The sequence below is a fragment of the Ipomoea nil genome, unplaced genomic scaffold (genome assembly GCF_001879475.1).
Source record: "Ipomoea nil cultivar Tokyo-kokei standard unplaced genomic scaffold, Asagao_1.1 scaffold1339, whole genome shotgun sequence".
NCBI lineage: Eukaryota > Viridiplantae > Streptophyta > Magnoliopsida > Solanales > Convolvulaceae > Ipomoea > Ipomoea nil.
Window position 1 is genome coordinate 85,613 of NW_017617767.1, and position 19,046 is coordinate 104,658.

The 19,046-nt window shown below is 36.8% G+C and overlaps 1 protein-coding gene across 2 annotated transcripts; it reads right to left on the reverse strand.

The window, feature by feature from the left end:
* Positions 1 to 2,561: 2,561 nt before the first annotated feature.
* LOC109185700 lies at positions 2,562 to 9,762 on the reverse strand. 2 transcript variants are annotated; one of them, XM_019335652.1, is made up of 8 exons: positions 9,522 to 9,762; positions 9,280 to 9,369; positions 8,267 to 8,662; positions 7,395 to 7,474; positions 7,140 to 7,270; positions 3,487 to 3,624; positions 3,229 to 3,381; positions 2,562 to 3,017 (listed from the first exon to the last, which is right to left on the reverse strand). In XM_019335652.1, exons 4-8 carry the CDS (start codon positions 7,456 to 7,458, stop codon positions 2,715 to 2,717), a joined length of 789 nt encoding a protein of 262 aa, XP_019191197.1. In that variant the 5' UTR covers positions 7,459 to 7,474; positions 8,267 to 8,662; positions 9,280 to 9,369; positions 9,522 to 9,762; the 3' UTR covers positions 2,562 to 2,714. The 2 variants fall into 2 exon arrangements, with proteins under 2 accessions (XP_019191197.1, XP_019191198.1); XM_019335653.1 differs by lacking the exon at positions 8,267 to 8,662.
* Positions 9,763 to 19,046: the final 9,284 nt, after the last annotated feature.

Consider the following 19,046-nt stretch of genomic DNA (forward strand, 5'->3'; position numbering starts at 1 on the left):
AGAGCACCTTCAAATTTTTCTTTTTCACTTATGGAAAACATAATTAATTGTTTTTTTTTTCCATACCTTAGAATAACCATATCTCTTAGGATTCAATTTGTGCGATATTCTTGCAGGCACACACTTCTTTCTTAAAAAGAGCATAACATCCCTGCTAATTACAAAAACTTGTTTGCAATGAAATGTCCGGGTCCAATGTTTACGACCAGTAGATGTTATCTAGTCTTTGATTTCCCTTTGTATCATGACATTCTTGGAAGCTTCAATCTTCAAATCTCTAGAATCCTCTTGATGCCAATAAACATTAGCAGACATGGGTTGTTTTGGGTACACAACACTGACAGCAGCACCAATGACCTCCCACCTTACAATGTCTTCATCATTTTTATCAACCTCCATTGTGTACATTTTTGGTTGAGTTTCAATTTCCCAGCCAAGGTGCCTATCAAGGACTTTGGAATTGATGTTATAGCAGTTTCCATCATCAATGGTGAGCTTACACACTTTATCGAACATGCTATCGCCGACCCTAAAGATGTTGTGTTGGTTGGGACACTACTGGAAATTATTGAATTTCTAACCACCTGAAAGTGATCTTAAATCAAGTTGAAGCAAAAAGTGGTCGGAAAAAGCAACAGTGGTTTTTCCGGATACCAAATGTGATTGGAACAAGGCTTTCAACTTGATTTAAGATAACTTTCAGGTGGACGGAAATTTCAGAATTTCCAGTAGTGGGACTCTTCTCTTCTGCATATAAAAGGCGTTGCATACAATAATTCGCAGGATCTCCTACTTCTTCTGCAACTTTAACGTCAATTTCCTCATAGACATCCCCTTCTCCATCATCCTCAACATATTCTTTTATGAGATTAGCAGACATTCGAGCTCTGCACTCGTCTGAGCAATGATTATCTAGCTCCTCACAGTAAAAACAACTTCCAATTATCAGTGTGGTGTTAGAGTTCAGGTATGTTTTCTTTGTGGAAGCCTCGCCGCTCGATTTTGTTGAAGGGGTTATTCTAGGTGGATCTGCATTATTTATGGCTACAGACTGGAAATTGCAAGAATTGTTGTGAATAGTGTGCTGTAGTGTTTCATAATTTGAAGACCACAGGTGTACAATTGTTGGCAGTTTTTGTTGGTTGGACTGTGAAACAATAGCTTTAGCTTGCAAAGCCATATATTGTAAGCCTCATCTACGGACCAAGCATGATTTTGGCTCATCTTTTCCTGTATGGCATACCTCAAACCATTTATATAACGAGCAACTTTTTGTTCCGAAGTTTCAAAGAGATTGCAACATGCCCCTAGCCAAAAGAACTTTCCATCAAGTGTATTCAATGACACTCTGGAAACCTTGGAAGCAATTCTGATTTGATTAAACAAATGTTATTGATAGTCGGGTGGTAGAAATCTATTCATCAAAAATTTTCTCATTTTCCTCCACGATCTTACTGGAGATTTCACTTGGTATCTCCTATTATTTTGCAACATATCCCACCAGGAAGAGGCTCCCCCTCTCAGTTTACCCGCAACATATTTGGCTTGCTTGTCATGGGGGATTTCCAGCATGTCTAAATAGTGCTCTACTTCAAAGCACTAGTCCAAAAAGGCTTTTGTGTCCACATTACCATTAAAAGTGTGTAGCTTAATATTTGGATGGTAATGGAGATGCTGTTGATTTCTGCTCACGTGCTTCGCCTACAGATTCCAGTCACTCATAATGCCCGGGGTTGCACCATTACTTTCTAATTGAAGGTTTATATTTGCGAGAATATTACGAATTTCTTGAAACTCGTGATTAACATTCTCACTATATACTTGAAAAGCTGCCCGAAGGCAATCCATTCCATGGTCACCGCCGAAGGATGGGTTGTTACCATTGTTGTTGATACTGCCTTGTGCCATCTTGGGTCGTGACAAGTGGAGAGGGCTATGTCGCTATCTCGATTGTCGCCTAGGAACTTGAGGCTCTGATAACAACTGATGCAGGACAAGGAGAACAGGAAGAACACAAACAATATAACTCAGACTCAAAACTTTCAATTATATTCAAACTTGAACATCTCAATACAAAAGTCTGTTTAAATAGACAATTAAGAAAACTGAAGAGTTGAAAATATTTAAAACATGTATGGGAACTATAAAATAAACAGAAAAAAAATTAATAACATTTTTAGCTAATTCAAATTTTCCATAAAAAGTAGCCACCAAACTCCATGTCTTTTAGACTTCACCATGTGACCATTTCTCTATACTTATTTTTACAAAATAAATAACAAGCAAAATTAACAACATAATTGAAATTAAACACCAGAAAAGGACATAATTAAATATCAAGAAAGGGCTTCAATAATTTATTAGTAGTCATCATCATAGCCATGGTGAGAGTCATGATAACATGTGAAAGTTACAAATTTATGCATATTAAAAGAACATTGAGGGCACTTCACATCGTCTGGTATTTTATCTAAAGTTAATGGATATTCAAGAGTACAACAAGAATGTTGACCCTGAGAAGAAGCAAGCTTCTCATAACAATCTTTGAATGCTTAGCTGAAACCTTTGATGTGTATATTGCTCTTCCATTTTTGGTACGCATTCATCACTTTCATCATTTTGTCACCTAAGTCACATGCTATTACTTCTTCCCCTTTGCTTAACAAAACCCATGCTCCAAATGTTGTGCTTTTAGCTTCGTAAGCTAGTAACTTTTAGAGTCCAAGAAAATTTTTGTCCTCATCTTCAATACGACCACCCTTATTTAAATAATAAATTCTTGATAGGAATGCACTGCAAAGTTGTGTCCAAAACCACAAATATTCTGCATTATTAGAACGAAGTGCATAACCACTTATACTTTTCACAAGTGACTTTGCTTTCTTGTTATTTCCAATGTATGCAAATTTGATATTCGGTTGGATTTCAGAATTAACCTCCTTCACTTTAGTTGCGAATTCTTGAATAAATTTAGCGTCATTCCCTCCACAAAAGAAAATGTCATATTTCCATGTAGCCTGTTCAAAAATAAAATAAAAATAATAAAAAATTATTACAAGGTCATAAAATGCCTAGCACAAATTAAAGCTTAAGCATCAAAATGTTCAAATAATATTTTTGTTAGGGTGTGGACAATATGCAATTTAAAATCTATTGTTTACTTATTCCATTCATATTAGTTATTGTAGTTTCAATTATAGCGAGTTGAGCGCTTGAAAATGGACTTACCCAAGTTTCTATCCACTTATCTATGTTATAGCTGTCGTCATTACCCAACAACCGTTGAATTGTCCTGGAGTGTCGTCCCAACAGTTTAATATTCCATGTCTCTTTATACCAAAGCATTTCTTCATTCTTACTACTGTAAGTATAGGAAGAATCCTAAACAATAACAAAATAAATATTAATAAAAAAAGATTACTTAGCTTTTGACTTGAAACAATATATACCAATTAATTAGAAAAAAAATGAGGGGGAGGAATGTACCGAATCTTTTATCCTCATATTAATGTCATTTCTCCAATCGTCAATTGTATTTTTAATGTGATCAACCAAGTCATGTTTCCTCTCCTCAATATCATCAATGACAGAACCAACACCTAAAGTCATTTCCGTCAACTCTTTCTGTAACAAAGAGATGATATTAGTATGAACTAGTCTTCCGCGACTGTCAAGTGAAATAACAATAGGTTCCCAATCACCCTGAAAACTCGGAACGCATCTCTCCTTCACAAATCTAATGAATTGAGGAGTAATTCTTTTGTAAGGATCCAACAACTTAAATCCCTTAATTAGTGATGGCATCCTTGCTTCAATCCAAACTTGAGGATAATTTATAATTGGAATCAAAATAGTCCGAGGGCTAATATTGAACTTGGACAAGTGATGGCAAAGAAAAGCGGCCTCAGAGAGATTTGTGTCTGACACTATTATCAATAGCACCCTCGTGTCTTTTAATTGAATGAATGGAACCCGCGACTGATATGTATATTATAGAGGTCAGGTTAACTTCATTATAAATTTCTGAAATTGTCTAACAGTATGCATGCCATAATAATTTTGTTCTAATATTGTTTTTTTTTTCAAATATTTAAAATAACATTAATAATAAGTGCGAATATAAGATAGAGACTAGGAATGCCAACGTGGCGGGAAGTATACTCCACCTCTCTGTCCCCGCGATCCCGACTTCATTCTAGGCCAAAAATTAGAAATATTTCTCATTCTCGTCCCCACGAAGAATAAGGCGGGGACAGGAATTCCCCGTCCCAGTTTTTTTTTCCAAGACCTTGTAGTCTAATGGCACCCGGGTCGGACTCCCATATGAGAGGTTGTGAGTTCGAAAGCAGTAGTGTAATAGAGTCAGTAGCATTCAAAAAAATTAGTACAATTTTTAATAATAATAAATTAAAAACATAAGTTTTAATTTTCAAAAATAAAATACTTAAGTTTATATATATATATATATATATATATATATATATATATATATATAATTTTTAAATTATAATATTTATTCGAGGATGGGGCGGGCCAGGGAGGTGGTGTATTCAGTCCCGATTCTCCGAAAATTTTCCGCATCCCTATTTGCGTACGGGAGGGATGTTGCGGATTTGGAAAGGGAAAGGGGATTGAAACAGTTTGAGAAGAAAGGTTGAATTTTCATTAATTGGAAGAGAGATGAGAAGCTGGTTTTTATACAAGATGAAGAAGAGGATATAACAGAGAACAAAGAAGAAAGAAAGCTAACAGCTAAGGAGAGAAAGCTATAGCTAACTAATCAGCTAACTAACTAACTGCCATAACTGCCATGTACTGTTCCATTGCTGTTGTCATTGTTGGAGGTGGTTGTTGTACTCTCTGAGAAGGGAATCGGGAATTCCGATCATAAATGGAGCAAATTGTTATTCCTATCTGAGATAGTGTACATTTATATCTAAAATTAAAATAGAGTTTTTTTAGTAGGTGGTGCTTGGAGTTTCTTTTTCCTACTATATTTTTGTTAATATTTGTAAACAATTGATTCCATATTGATAGTTTAGATTAATATATTGTTACATATTATATTTAATTTAAATTATTTATTATGCATGTAAATAATTTGTCTTTTTAATAGAAAATTAAGAATATATTTTTAGTTAATTCTATTTTTTTTTGTTATTTTTTGTTCAAAATGATAAAAATAGTAAATAATAATAAAAATAATATCTAATGAAAATAAATCCTATGCATAGTATACATAAAATAATATGAACAGTTTAGGACTACAAAAATCAATTTAGATATAGTTGCAAATATTTACAAATTAATGTTCTACTATGTAATTCTTTTCTTCTTTTTTTTTTAATTTTTTTTTAAAGGCAATATGCCTACTAGGCAATATGTTCTACTATGTAATTCAATTTTATTTGTAAGGAAGTAGAAAATATGGAGTAGAACATTTCATGTTCACTACTTCGACTATTGCTCCTTTACATAATTTTTTTTAAGTAATGAGAGGGTATACGCGGGATAAACCTTGTCTTGTGGTTCTAACTAGCAAAGGATCGCAAAGAGTTAAGCCAGCCTAGGTTACTCATAGCTGACCGGCTCAAACTAAGAAGTCCAATAACTTTGTGGTCTAGTGGCACGAAGTTGCTTTTTCAAATACACTACTACAAAATTCACATTTAACGTCGGTCTTTTAGCGTCGGTTATTAATATAACTGATGTTAAAAGTTAATTAAATATATAAAATTAATTAAAAAACATTTAACGTCGGCTAATAGATAATAACCGACGTTATAAGTAAAAAATAAAAAAATAAAAAAAAATTAGTAAACATACGACATCGGCTATATAGGTAATTAATTTTAAATTTTAATTTATATAATTAATCTACAACTTCGGCTGTTTGCACAGCCGATGTTGTATGATTTATTATTATATTTTTTAAAACCTTACAACGTCGGCTATTAGAATAGCCGACGTTGTAGGTTGTTCGAAAAAAAAAAACTTTTAAATTTAATCTCCGTTCATCACTGTCAAAAGCTATTCACATCTCACCGACGTCGTCCTCTTCTTCTCACCACAGCACACCGTAACTACCACCGCACCCCTTCCCACCGCCGCACCCCTTCACGCAGCCCAGCACAGCCACCTCTGCCCCCGACGTCGTCCTCTTCTTCTCACAACAGCACAACCACCGCATAGCACACCTTCCTGCCGTCGCACCGCCGCACCCCTTCCGCACTGCCGCACCCCTTCCGCACCGCCGCACCAAAGGTAAATCTCATATCTGTCCTTGCTTTTGTTTTGTTTTGTTTTGTTTTGTTTTTTTTTTTTTATTATTTCTTAAAATAAATCTCAGATCTGATCTGAGTATGTAGGTCCGTACCTGAGATGATGTTGTGGGTTGTAATGAGTAAAATTAGATATTTGTGCAGCAATTTCCCATGGTTTGTTCAAAGATCAACCGATTTGTTCTTTTAGCCATTATGGTTAGTACTGTACATTCTTGCGTAACTCATTACGATAAGCTCCTTTCAAATTTTAGGATAATATTCCTATTGCTAGTTGTTTCTTTAGATGTTCTAGTTTGTGGCTGATTTTTGAGACTAGCATTGTATAACAAGTCACCTTCCATTTCATTCTGATCTTGTTGCATTCATAAGTCATGATAATCGGAGTATGGTAGATGATTCGTAGTCTGTTTTACTTGTGTGGTTGAGTTATTGATTACTTCTGTTAATCGGAGTATGGTAGATGATTCGTCCCTGCTGCGCTATAGGTTGGTTCTATTACTCAAATCTTAAATCCTAATCCCTAAATTCTTAATTTCATTTATCCCTAAAAGTCCTAAATAGCGGACGTTAAAAGCCCTAATAGCCGACGTTAAAGGCCTGCTGTGTAGTAGTGATAGGATCATTCGTTTGAGCTTCAGTGGTGCGGTATTGACTCATACTACATTGTAATAGATTACATCAGTAGTACTCGCTATTAATAGCATGACCAACTTGGTTGGGGTTGATCCGTTGCTTTAAAATAGGTAGTATTTGAAAGAAGAAGATAAAAAAAATGGTTGGTATGTAATGTCCAAATCACATGCACAATTTATGTTTGAATATATTTATTTAGGAGAATAAAATTCAAATACTTACGACATAGTGCTGAAATATCTTCTCGGAATCATTATTGATGTTGAATATTTGCTTGAGAACTTCAAGGTTATTATGAGAATGACTAAAAGCATGCAATAACGCTTCGTAAGATTTCTCTGTTCTCTTTGCCTCTGCAAATACAAAACTATAATTAATACACTTAAAACACGTACAACACAACTTACACAAGGATCAAATTTTGTTTTGGTCTTGGCAATTAAATTGTTTGAAAGCTATCATTTGATTGGCACAAACCTAGTAGCGCATAACAAGCAGAGAGTATGGTTTTGGATTTGGCAATTAAAGTGGATTCTTCCATTGTCTCATTTTTGGACCTGAAAGAGAATATATAATATATGTTGAAACATTAGAAACCCTAATTAATAAACTTAACCTTTTGGTTTTATCGCACTAATTAAAAAGGTTTATACTCTTGGTGTTGGAGAGCTGAGTGTAACTAACATCCTGCTATTGTGCAAGTATAAATAAATAAATAGGAGCGGATCTAGATATCTTCTTTTCCAACGGGGACGAAAGATTAAAATTAATAAGATATTTTGTGAAAAATAAAATACTTAGAGGCCGAGCTATAAATTAAAACTTCTAAAATATTTTGAAAAAAAAAAAAGAAAAAGAAATGTTAGAGCCGAACTAATGAAATATTTTGAAAAAAATAAAATAAAATAAAATAAAATAAAATAATAATAATAATTTAGAAGCCGAGCCATAAATATTGTTGACTAAGGATAGAAATCAAATTACATCAAAATGTAATATAAAAAAAATAAAAAAAAAAATCTATGCACTAGTAGTCAAACTCTTGGCATTTAATTTAAGATAGAGATCATATGTCTTACCATCTAAGTTAGCACATCCTTTGTTAAAATTTATTTATATTTAATACTTATAAACGTTTACTATGCATATGCATAAGAGCTTCCATTGCCTAGAGCCCTAGACTATGGATCCGCCCTTAGCAATAAAGTTGTCTCTTCGTTACTTTATTAACTATAGCTTTTTGGCATATAGTAGTTCTAAGAGTTGATCCAGACACTAAGGGTGTGCTAGACAATAATCTCTAGAGCATGTAGGAAATAATAGATTTGATGTTAAATTATATTAAATACTTATCAACACAAAGAATACGCTGGGAACAAGCAAGAATGTTCCTGGTAATCCAATAAGTCGCCAAAACTAGCGGTTGTGAAAGATGGTGGTTGATTAAGCTCACTCACACACTTGACGAGATCGAGAATGAACTTGATGATAGAATCATTATCGCCAACTAATTTCTCAATATGAGAAGATGGTGTAGTCGCAATTAGATTTTTCTTGAAAATTGCCAACATGTTTGCTAATTTTTTTGGGCGATGAGAAACAGTGATGAAATAATGTCCAGAGATTAAGGAAAATGCTGCAAGCATCATGACTGCCTTGGTGTCCCAAGGGTAGGTGGATAGCTTGCTTAGCAAATGGATTGTTGCCCAGTGACAATCAATATTATTCAAACACTTAAACGCAACCTGTAAAAGATAATATAACGGAAATATGTAATAATTTAAATCAAGAAAACATTAATATAATAATCGTCTAGGTCACAGAATAATAATATGAGAATAATACAAATATTTAATATACTAAACAAAGTAAAAATTTGCAATGTTAATAATTGAAGTATTCTTTCTGTCTCAAATAAAAAATTAAGCTGATGATATATAGTTGAATCTCATACACACACACATATATATATAGTCTTACGATCCCATGAGAAGATTAAGAATCAATTTCGGCTTTACAATTGTAAAAATTCGACAAATCTGATGAGATTAAAGTGACATTTTTGTAATTATAACCAATTTTACTATACAGACATGAACAATTAAATAATATACATTCTGTAAAGTGCATATTTTAGTGTTTAATTTTATTTTTAAAAAATTTGATCGGATCCGCCTGATTTTTCGAGATGTAAGGCTGAGATTGATTCTTAGTTTTCTCTTAAAGAACATATTATCATTGATCATATATATATTACGTTCATCACTAATTACATTTAAATAATATTTTTAATCGAACTTAAACAAATGCCTGCAATGAGGAGCCATATATATAGTGTGCCAAATATAATGCTAAAAATTACCTCAAAAGAAAGTTGTATCACTTGGTATGGGAGTTCCTTATGAATGTGCTTTTGTGGCACTAATATGTCTTTCTCAACTTCTCCAGAAACCTAGTAACATTTAGTCATAGACATTACATTAGTGGTAATAAAGGCCGGAGTGATGTTATGCACTTTTGTTAACATAAAATTAAACTATCAAATAGAATGTAAAAATAGAGTATATATATAGATATGATGGAATTAGAGTGAAGTTGACAAACCAGGTGGTTAAAGTTGAGAATATTTTCAGCATAGCTCAAAACAAAATTTGCATTCAAATTGGTGGCACCATTGGAATGATGAGTAGCCATTACTTCATCTGCGATTGCAGCGTCATCATCAATGGCTGTTGGTGGTTGTGAAATCAATGGCTGTGATTGAGTTGCCATGGATTCACAGTAGGAAATGGAGCTAATTAGCTTGGTTTGATTTTTTAGAGTTACTAAACTTTGTAGGATATGTTCTTCCTATGACATGTATATGTTTTAATACTCGGCCTTAGCTCTTATATAGCAATATCAATTTAGGAATCAAATATTACTTATCAAATTCATCATTCTATTATTTTTATGTTTGATTCCTTTCCTCATGTTTACTTGGATTAGGAATCTTAATTTGCTTCTAGTCTACTCAAATTAAAATTTTAAAATTAAAAAAAAAAAAAAAAACAGTAAAAACAATTGCCAGCTGACAAAAGGTGTCAATTCCTTGCTTCAAGTCTGACTTCCTTATCATTTTAGATTTAGTATTAATTCACAACCAATTCAACTTTTACATGTTAACCTACTAAATTAACTAATTTTACCTTCATTTTTTTTTCACTTGTAGGGTCTGAATGAGGTTTTATTTTTATTTTTATTTATTATTATTATTATTATTATTATTATTATTATTATTATTATTATTATTGTTAGTGTTTTTAATGTTCAAAAACTCCATATTATAATTGGCGATATTATTATGACATAACTAAGATAGGTTTAGAGTTTGTCCGTCCAGCTCTACAGTCGACTGATCAATCAGACGCAACAACAGAAGGACTGACACTGAAGATCTTATTTAGGAAGCTGATTTCTAAAAGGCTTACGCGGTATTATCAGACAAGTTTGGAAAGAAGATCAGCGTATATTTTCAAGAAAGGTATGGACCTAATCTTCTGAGATTACATTCCCCTTTTATAGTCCTACCTTCTACAATCAAAGTCTTTTATGGAGAGAGTTTATTGAAGAATCTATAAGTACCCGTACTCGAAGAGATTTAGGGTTACGCCGAAAGTATGAAGAAACACTCCCGATCTGCTATATGAGATTAGATCTTTGATTTCCATCTATCTTCTCAATACAATATGTTCATGGTGATTAAGATGATGAACTTGAGAAGAATCACTACTGCTTAAACGAAAGGACACTGTGATCACACTGTTGTGGAAACAACTGTAAAGAGCGTCATTGAAGTGGACTGCATCAGAGTGGGCTCTCCAAGTGAAGGGATTTCATTGGACTTCTGTATGCATGGCTCTCCATCTTCAACAATCCACTAAACCTATGTAGACTGGGTATGTACCTTGTGTGGGGCACTTGGGTAAGATTATTGTATATCTACCTCTGTACATTGGATTATGATTTAGTGGATTGGACGCCTACGTGATCGTCCCCCAGACGTAGATACACACTGTATCGAAATGGGTAAATATTCTGTGTCATTGGGTTTGTGCTGTTATCTTTCTCTTACATCTTCTCCACGATTTATTATTACTGACTGACTTCGTAACTGAATCAATCAGTAATCTCTGACAGTTGATTAATCCTGTTAATTGATCTAAAAAGGGAATATGCAAAATTTCATGTGGTATCAGAGCTTTTAGGTCTACATAGTGACTTGATCCGACGGGTTGTTTTTTAGTTTTGCATTCTCTCTGTCTTTCGCAAGTTTTTTCTGTGTGTTCGTTGGCTGGTTGTTTGTATTCAAGATGGATGCAAGTATGAAACTACCAGAACTAGATGGTCATAACTACTCCTTCTGGAAGGCTCGCATGGAGATATATCTTCAAGCACAAGGTACCAGGGTTTATTGTACTGTCCTAACTGGGTGGAGTCGTCCCACTACTCAGAATGCACAAGGAGTTACTGAAGATAAGCCCATGGAGACTTTGACAGACGATGAAATGAATGCCTCAGATCTAAACAACAAGGCATTAAATTCAATTGTAGGATCTTTGCATGAATCTGTTTTTACTCTTGTCACAGGAGTAAAAGAGGCTAAACGGGTATGGGAAATTCTTGAAACCAGATTTGAATGAACTAGTGATGTCAAACAGTCAAAGCTACAAATGGTTCTGTCAGAATTCGAGGCACTCAGAATGACTGAAGAAGAAACCATTTCGACCTTCCACAGTAGGCTTCAGAATCTTATGAACCGAGCCTCAATCCTTGGAGAGCCTTTCACTGATGAAAGAGTGGTAAAAAAGATCCTTCGATCTTTACCTAAACGCTTTCGAATGAAAGTAACTGCTATTCAGGAACACACAGGTTGGGAAAAGAAGACTATCGGAGAACTTATGGGAAGCTTACACACATATGAACTAGAAGTTTTTGCTGATGATGATCTTGGAAGCAACAGAAAAGGAAAGTCAGTGGCCTTTGTGGCTGAGGCTGATCGAGAATCTGACACAGACGACATAGATGATGAAACCTTGGCACTTTTAACTAAGAATTTCAAGAAAATCTTAAAAGGTTTCAACAGAAAAGGTCAAGGTCAGTCTACCAGAACTCAATACAAAGGCAACAACTCCTCATATCAAAAGGTTGAAACAGCACATTTCTCACAGAACAATCAACCTCAGACTGGTCGATCAAGACAAAACAGAACCAGTTCCACAGACACGGGTAAATCTCTCAACCGGTCAGTGCAGTGTAGGGAATGTGAAGGATATGGTCACATACAGGCTGAATGTGCAACGTATCTCAAAAGGAAAAAGGCTATGTCTGTAGCTACTTTAAGTGACGATGAGGAGGAAACTTCAAATGATCAGTCAGATGATAACGTGGGAAACTTTGTAGCCTTCTTTACTGCTACAGACCTTCAGTCAGACGGAGACCAATCAGATGAAGAATCATACATATCGACTGACGATTTTGAAGAGAGACATACTCAACTTGAAACAGAATTTGCAAAACTTGTTGCTAGCTGGGAACAACTTGTGAAAGTGAATAAGAATCTGAATGATGAGCTGAAGCAAAGAGATGATCTTCTAAAGAAACTGAATACTGATCTAGTCATAAAAGAAGATCTCATCACTCAGATAAGGTCCAGAGAAGGAAAACTGGTCAAGGAATTGGAGAGTCTGAAGAAAAATATCCAGATGATGGACACCACATCTACCCTAGATAAGATTCTAGACTCTGGCAGAAATCCTAATGATAAAAAGGGTCTAGGATTTGAACGAGGTGAATCTTCGAATAACGCACCTAAGTTCATCAAAGAGGGTATGTCTAAGACCACAGCTGATCACAACTATGAACAAGGACAGTCATCTCAGTCAATGCAGAACAAGGGAAGGAGGTACGACCAGACTGCTGATACTGGCCTGTCTAGATTAACTCATCAATCTCATTATTCAAGGTTCAAAAATAAGATTGTCAAAGTTAAATATTACACCCCTATTTGTCACTACTGTCAAACAAAAGGTCATACTCGACCTGAGTGTTATTTCTTCTACAGAGATCAAAGGAAGGAAAAATATCATAATAAGTCCATTACACCATTCACTAAACAGGTTTGGGTCAGGAAGTCAGAAGTTATCTGCTTCCCCACCATTGTTCTGACTGCATCTACAACTGATGCTAGATGGTATTTTGACAGTGGGTGTTCCAGACATATGACAGGAAATGTTAAGTGTCTGATGGCTGTTCAACCCATCAGTGGAGCTGTAACATATGGAGATGGACAAAAAGGGAGAATAGTTGGGAAAGGTATCCTAAATGTACCAGGTTTACCTCAATTAGAAGAAGTCCTGCAAGTCAGTGGGTTGAAAGCGAATCTAATTAGCATCAGTCAGTTGTGTGATCAAAATTGGAATGTGTGCTTCGATCGTAACTGCTGCAGAGTTAGTGACAAAGCAAATCAGCTTGTCATGGAAGGAACTCGGTCCTCAGACAATTGTTATATTTTGGCAAATGAAACTACTTGTCACCTATCCAAATCTGATGAATCAAAACTCTGGCATAGACGACTGGGTCACGTAAACTTCAGAGATATGGATAAGTTGATAAAACTGGAAGCAGTGAAAGGTGTACCTAAGATCAGAATAGATCCTGAAAAAATCTGTGGTGCATGTGCTATTGGGAAACAAATCAGAACTCCACACAAAGTAGTAAGAGGCATCATTACTGAGAAGTGCCTAGATCTTGTTCACATAGACCTCATGGGACCAACACAGACTGAAAGCATTGGGGGAAAGAAATACATATTTGTGTGTGTAGATGATTTCTCTTGATACAGCTGGGAATACTTTCTGAGAGAAAAGACAGAAGCTTTCAAGGCCTTTAAAACTCTGTGTATAAGAGTTCAGAAGGAAAAGAATGAGTCTATAATAAAAGTTTAGAGATTGAGGAGTGATCATGGAAAGGAATTTGAGAACTCACTATATTCAGATTTCTGCTCCGAGCACGGTATATCACATGAGTTCTCAGCCCCTAGAACTGCTCAACAGAATGGAGTAGTGGAAAGAAAGAATCGAACTTTACAAGAAATGTCTAGAGTTATGCTACATGCCTCGCATCTGCCGTAGCGCTTCTGGGCTGAAGCAGTACACACAGCCTGTCATACCATAAATAGGGTATATCTTAGACCTGGAACAACCAAAACACCATATGAAATCTGGAAGGGTAAGAAGCCAAATCTTAAGTATTTTCATGTGTTTGGGACAAAGTGTTATGCGCTAGCTGATAGAGAACAAAGAGGGAAGTTCGAAACCAAAGAGTGATGAGAGTATCTTCCTTGGATATTCTCCAAACAGTCGTGCCTACAGAGTCTACAACAAGAGGACTCAATCTGTGATGGAGTCAATAAATGTGGTTATAGATGACAGTCCAGAAGAGTCAGTAGACACAACAGTGACAGATTCAGTGACAGAACTTCCTCTCAGTGATCCAATTGCCACTAATAGTAACAGTCAGCCCAAACCACAAGAATCGTCAGATGAAGATCAAGAAAGTTTGGATCAAGAGACAAACCTCATAAATGATACAGGTAGAGACAAACCCACCAGAACTCAGAAAAACCATCCATCAGATAACATTATTGGAGATCCATCAGATGGGATGAAGACCAGGAGTAGAATAAGAAATAATCTGACAGAAGTATCTGGGTCTGCTTGTTATACCTCAAAGATAGAACCCAGAAATGTTAAAGAAGCCTTACAGGATGATCTATGGATCAAGGCAATGCAGGAGGAGCTACATCAGTTTGAAAGGAATCATGTCTGGGATCTAGTCTCAAGACCTGATGGTGTTAACGTAATTGGAACGAAGTGGATCTTTAAAAATAAAACTGATGAAACAGGAAATATAGCTAGGAACAAAGCTCGGTTAGTGGCTCAAGGGTATACTTAGATTGAAGGAATTGACTATGATGAGACTTTTGCTCCTGTAGCTAGACTCGAGTCAATCAGGATTTTGTTGGCTGTCGCATGTATTTTGGGATTCACATTGTTTCAGATGGATGTCAAAACAGCATTCCTGAATGGCTATCTCCATGAAGATATCTATGTGTCCCAACCTAAAGGTTTCGAAGATCCAGATCATCCTTCGTATGTCTATAAGCTTCGAAAAGCTCTCTATGGTCTCAAACAAGCCCCACGGGCATGGTATAAACGACTGACACAGTATCTGCTCCAGCATGGGTATAAACGGGGAAGTGTTGACAAAACCCTGTTTGTAAAAACTACTGGAAGTCATGTAACCATAGCCCAAATCTATGTTGATGACATCGTGTTTAGATCAACCATACAGAAATACACTGACGAGTTAGTAAAAGTGATGAAGGAAGAGTTTGAAATGTCCATGGTTGGTCAACTGACATACTTCCTAGGTCTACAGGTCAAGCAAAGTTCTGAGGGATACTTTATTTCACAAGAGAAGTATGCTAAGAATCTAGTTAAAAAGTTTGATCTGGAATCATGTAAATCATCCAGGACACCAATCTCCACCTCCACAAAAGTATCGAAAGATGAAACTAGTGTATCAGTGGATAACACAGTCTATCGCAGCTTGATAGGCAGTCTGTTGTATCTAACAGCCAGTCGACCAGACATAATGTTCAGTGTTGGAATCTGTGCAAGGTATCAATCTGACCCAAAGGAATCACACCTGATAGCTGCAAAACGCATTCTGAAATATGTTAAAGGAACGATGCAGTATGACCTCTGGTATTCCAAGGACAGTGAACTGAGTCTGGTTGCATACTGTGATGCTGATTGGGCAGGAAATATTGATAATCGAAAGAGTACTTTTGAGGGATGTTTCTTTGTTGGAAAGAACATAGTATCATGGCTAAGCAAGAAACAGAATTCAATTTCACTAAGCACCGCAGAGGCAGAATACATAGCTGGAGGTGGATGTTGTACTCAGTTGGTATGGATGAAACAAATGTTTATGGATTATGGTCTTTCTCAAGGGATAATGACACTCTATTGTGACAATGTCAGTGCTATTAATATCTTCAAGAATCCAGTTCAACATTCCAGAACAAAGCATATTGACATCATGCATCATTACATCAGAGACTTGGTTGAATCCAAGGAAATTGAATTGGAATACATTCAAACTGACAAACAACTGGCGGATATTCTGACTAAGCCACTGGACGCTAATCGTTTTGAAATTCTCAGGTTTGCTCTGGGAATTTGTAGAATTGACTAATTAAAGCAGTTGGTCAGTCAGAGAGGAGTGATGTACACGGGTCAGTATTACGGTTTGACTTTATTTAAAGACTCCTCTCTGTTTTTGTTAAGTGGTTTTATTTTGGCCTTAATGATATCTCAAAAGATTTTAATCTTCTTTCAAAATTCAAATTTCCTTGGGTTCCGTTTCCTTCCTAAAAAGAAGCTGTACCGTTGTGTCAATCAATCGCGTCTACATGATATTTGATAAGCCGCATTGATTAGGGTTCTTCACCCTTTAGTCTATTTGATACCGGGCGAAGAAGATAACAGGCTTTCAAGCATCTCAGCACTCAAGCCCTTTCTCTCTCAGCATATTTGCTCTCAGTATGGTGTTCTTTTCCTCTCACAAAAAAAATTTCTCTAATGGCGGACCCGGTAAGAAATATCATCATCAAGCTCGGAAGCAAGACACATTCTCCGGAGGTGGCCCTTAAGGACATTCAGACGCTATTGCAGTTTGCTATGAAGAAGAAACTCAAACTTGATCCTCTGCTTCGCGACGAGATTTTGGTGACTGTGATGTCCAACTACCTAGAGTTTTATGCAGAATGGTCTGAAGATGATGCGACTGAACTGCTTATGATGGTTTCCGAAGCCAGTGATGAAGTTTCTCCAGTATATATTCCAGAACCCTCGGATGGAAATCGGCCGGGGCATTCCTTCAATACTTTGCACATCGAGCCCTAGAATTGGTTGAGGTCTCTCGACAGCAAGCGGAGGCCCACCCTCTGTATCTCGAAGCTGCTCAGAAAGAGGCAAAACACAGACAGGAGATCCTCCGAAACAGGTAAAACAATTCTGAAACTCCTATTGAAATTTCACCAGATAAACCTGATGATTCTGCTACCCCATCTTGTGTGCCTGTTATTTCAGAAAATTTATCTGCTTTGGATTCCGAGAATCCCCCTGTGAATGCTGATTCTACATCTCTGCCTTTGAGTGAGTCTGTTGATGTGAAAACTGATGTCTTGCATGTGTCTGATGAGAAAGAAAAGTCCCCTGATGAGCCAAATAAATTGAGTTTAGTTGTTTATGCTTCTGATAATATTGCTATGCCTCCGGCTGCAATTGCTGATGACCCTAAAGAAGTTTGTTCTGTCGATGACACTTCTGTCTTACCTGCTAATGTTGAAACTGTTGATCTATCAAGCCCCCACAAGTCTGAGAAAACAGGTGGAATCCCAGTCTACACTGCCACATCATTAGGTGAAAGTCTGGACCATGTGCGACACTTTGCTGCTCTACCATCTGCTTCAATCCGTCAACCTTATCGAGTGATTCATCCTTCTGAATCCTCCAACGAAGATGATAAAATACTGGCTAAAGTGTATGGATCTCAAGCACTTCCATATGATATTCCAACTATTGAGGCCACTGCTCATCCTGACTCCACGACCTTCAAAATTCGAGAAATTTCGAATATTATTGGGAGCTCATCTGCCAATGTTTCTGATTCCAGTCACTCTGTGACTCCTGTTCAATCCCCAACCAAAGAGACAAGACGGTCTAAAAGAAAGAATGTTCCTGTGAAGGTTGTTGTTGAGACTGGTGATGACAGTGCTGATGTGGATCAGCCTGAGAAGAAAAGGAAGTCGAGTGAGGCTGTTAAGCTGGAAGGAAATCCGCCTATTCAACAAGTGTTCAAGACTCTGCGATCCTCTGTTAAGCAAAAGGGGCCTGCTGTTCAAGCTACTTCTGTACCTGCACCATCTGTCAGAAAAGGGAAGCCATCCACACGATCAAGAGGACGAAGCATTACTCCTGAGGTTCAACCTGTCGAAGAATCTGATCCATCTGTTTACAAACCTCAATTTGCTTCTCCTGCTGCTCAGACCAAATGGGCTACCATGGTTAGAAAGGATTTTATTGTTCAATGATCTGTGGATGAGAACCAGCTGAACTCTGTATGTGACATTTTACCTCTGCTGAATGAAGTCGGATTGTTGAAGACTGTCACGAACATCTGCCCATACTCTAAGCTTCTCACGTATGAATTCTATTGCAATCTCAATGACGAGATTGACATCCTAACTGGGCCACGACCAATGCAGATTTTCATCAGAGGAAGGTGGTACGTTTTTGGACCGGACATGATCAATGAATACTATGGTTTGACTGTTGTGCAAGAAGACCCTGTCACTGACTGGAACTTAGTAGCCAGAACTCTTACTGGTGGACAGACAAAATCATGGCCTACAGGAGATAAGGACTAGCTGCAGAGCTCGCATCTCACATCCAGATATGTGATTCTACATCGCCCGGCCCTTCACAACTGGCTCCCATCATCCCATTTCCACACTGTTGGCAAGTCTGGCAGGCTTCTTATTTCGAATTGGAACGAAGATGCCAATTGATCTAGGAAAATGGATTTACTATCACATCCTTACATTAATTCATCCAAGGGAACAGAAGGTAAGACTACCCTTCCCAAATATGATTTTTGGCATTCTTACCACTTAGGGACTTGAGCCTATGCCCAGTGAGGTGATCAGTCCAACACTGCTCTATACTGTTGATAAACGTCTACTGACTAGAGATCACATTCGGGATGTTGTCCCTGTGTCTGCCCCATCCAATTGTGAACCTAATGCTGTGTCTGATGACTCTCCTCATGCTAGAGATGTTCAGCTTTCCATACAGTTGAAGGCAAGGGTCACTGATCTTGAGACAGTACATAGCATTATTGCAAAGCAACTGACAGGGGCCCGTACTGAGCTGGCAACCGTTCTTCTTCGTTTAAGCCTATCTGAATCAGCTGCTGCTGCTGATCCTGCGAAGTCTGACAGTGACACTCCCTCCAATG

What these genes read in the sequence shown, in the direction of transcription:
- LOC109185700 (XM_019335653.1), bottom strand. Translation starts at nt 7,458, where the DNA reads ATGGAAGAATCCACTTTAATTGCCAAATCCAAAACCATACTCTCTGCT. An exon ending in AGATATTTCAGCACTATGTC is followed by an intron (nt 3,625 to 7,139) that starts GTAAGTATTTGA and finishes TCTTTGTTACAG; the next exon opens with AAAGAGTTGACGGAAATGAC. An exon ending in ATAAGTGGATAGAAACTTGG is followed by an intron (nt 3,018 to 3,228) that starts GTAAGTCCATTT and finishes ATTTTTGAACAG; the next exon opens with GCTACATGGAAATATGACAT.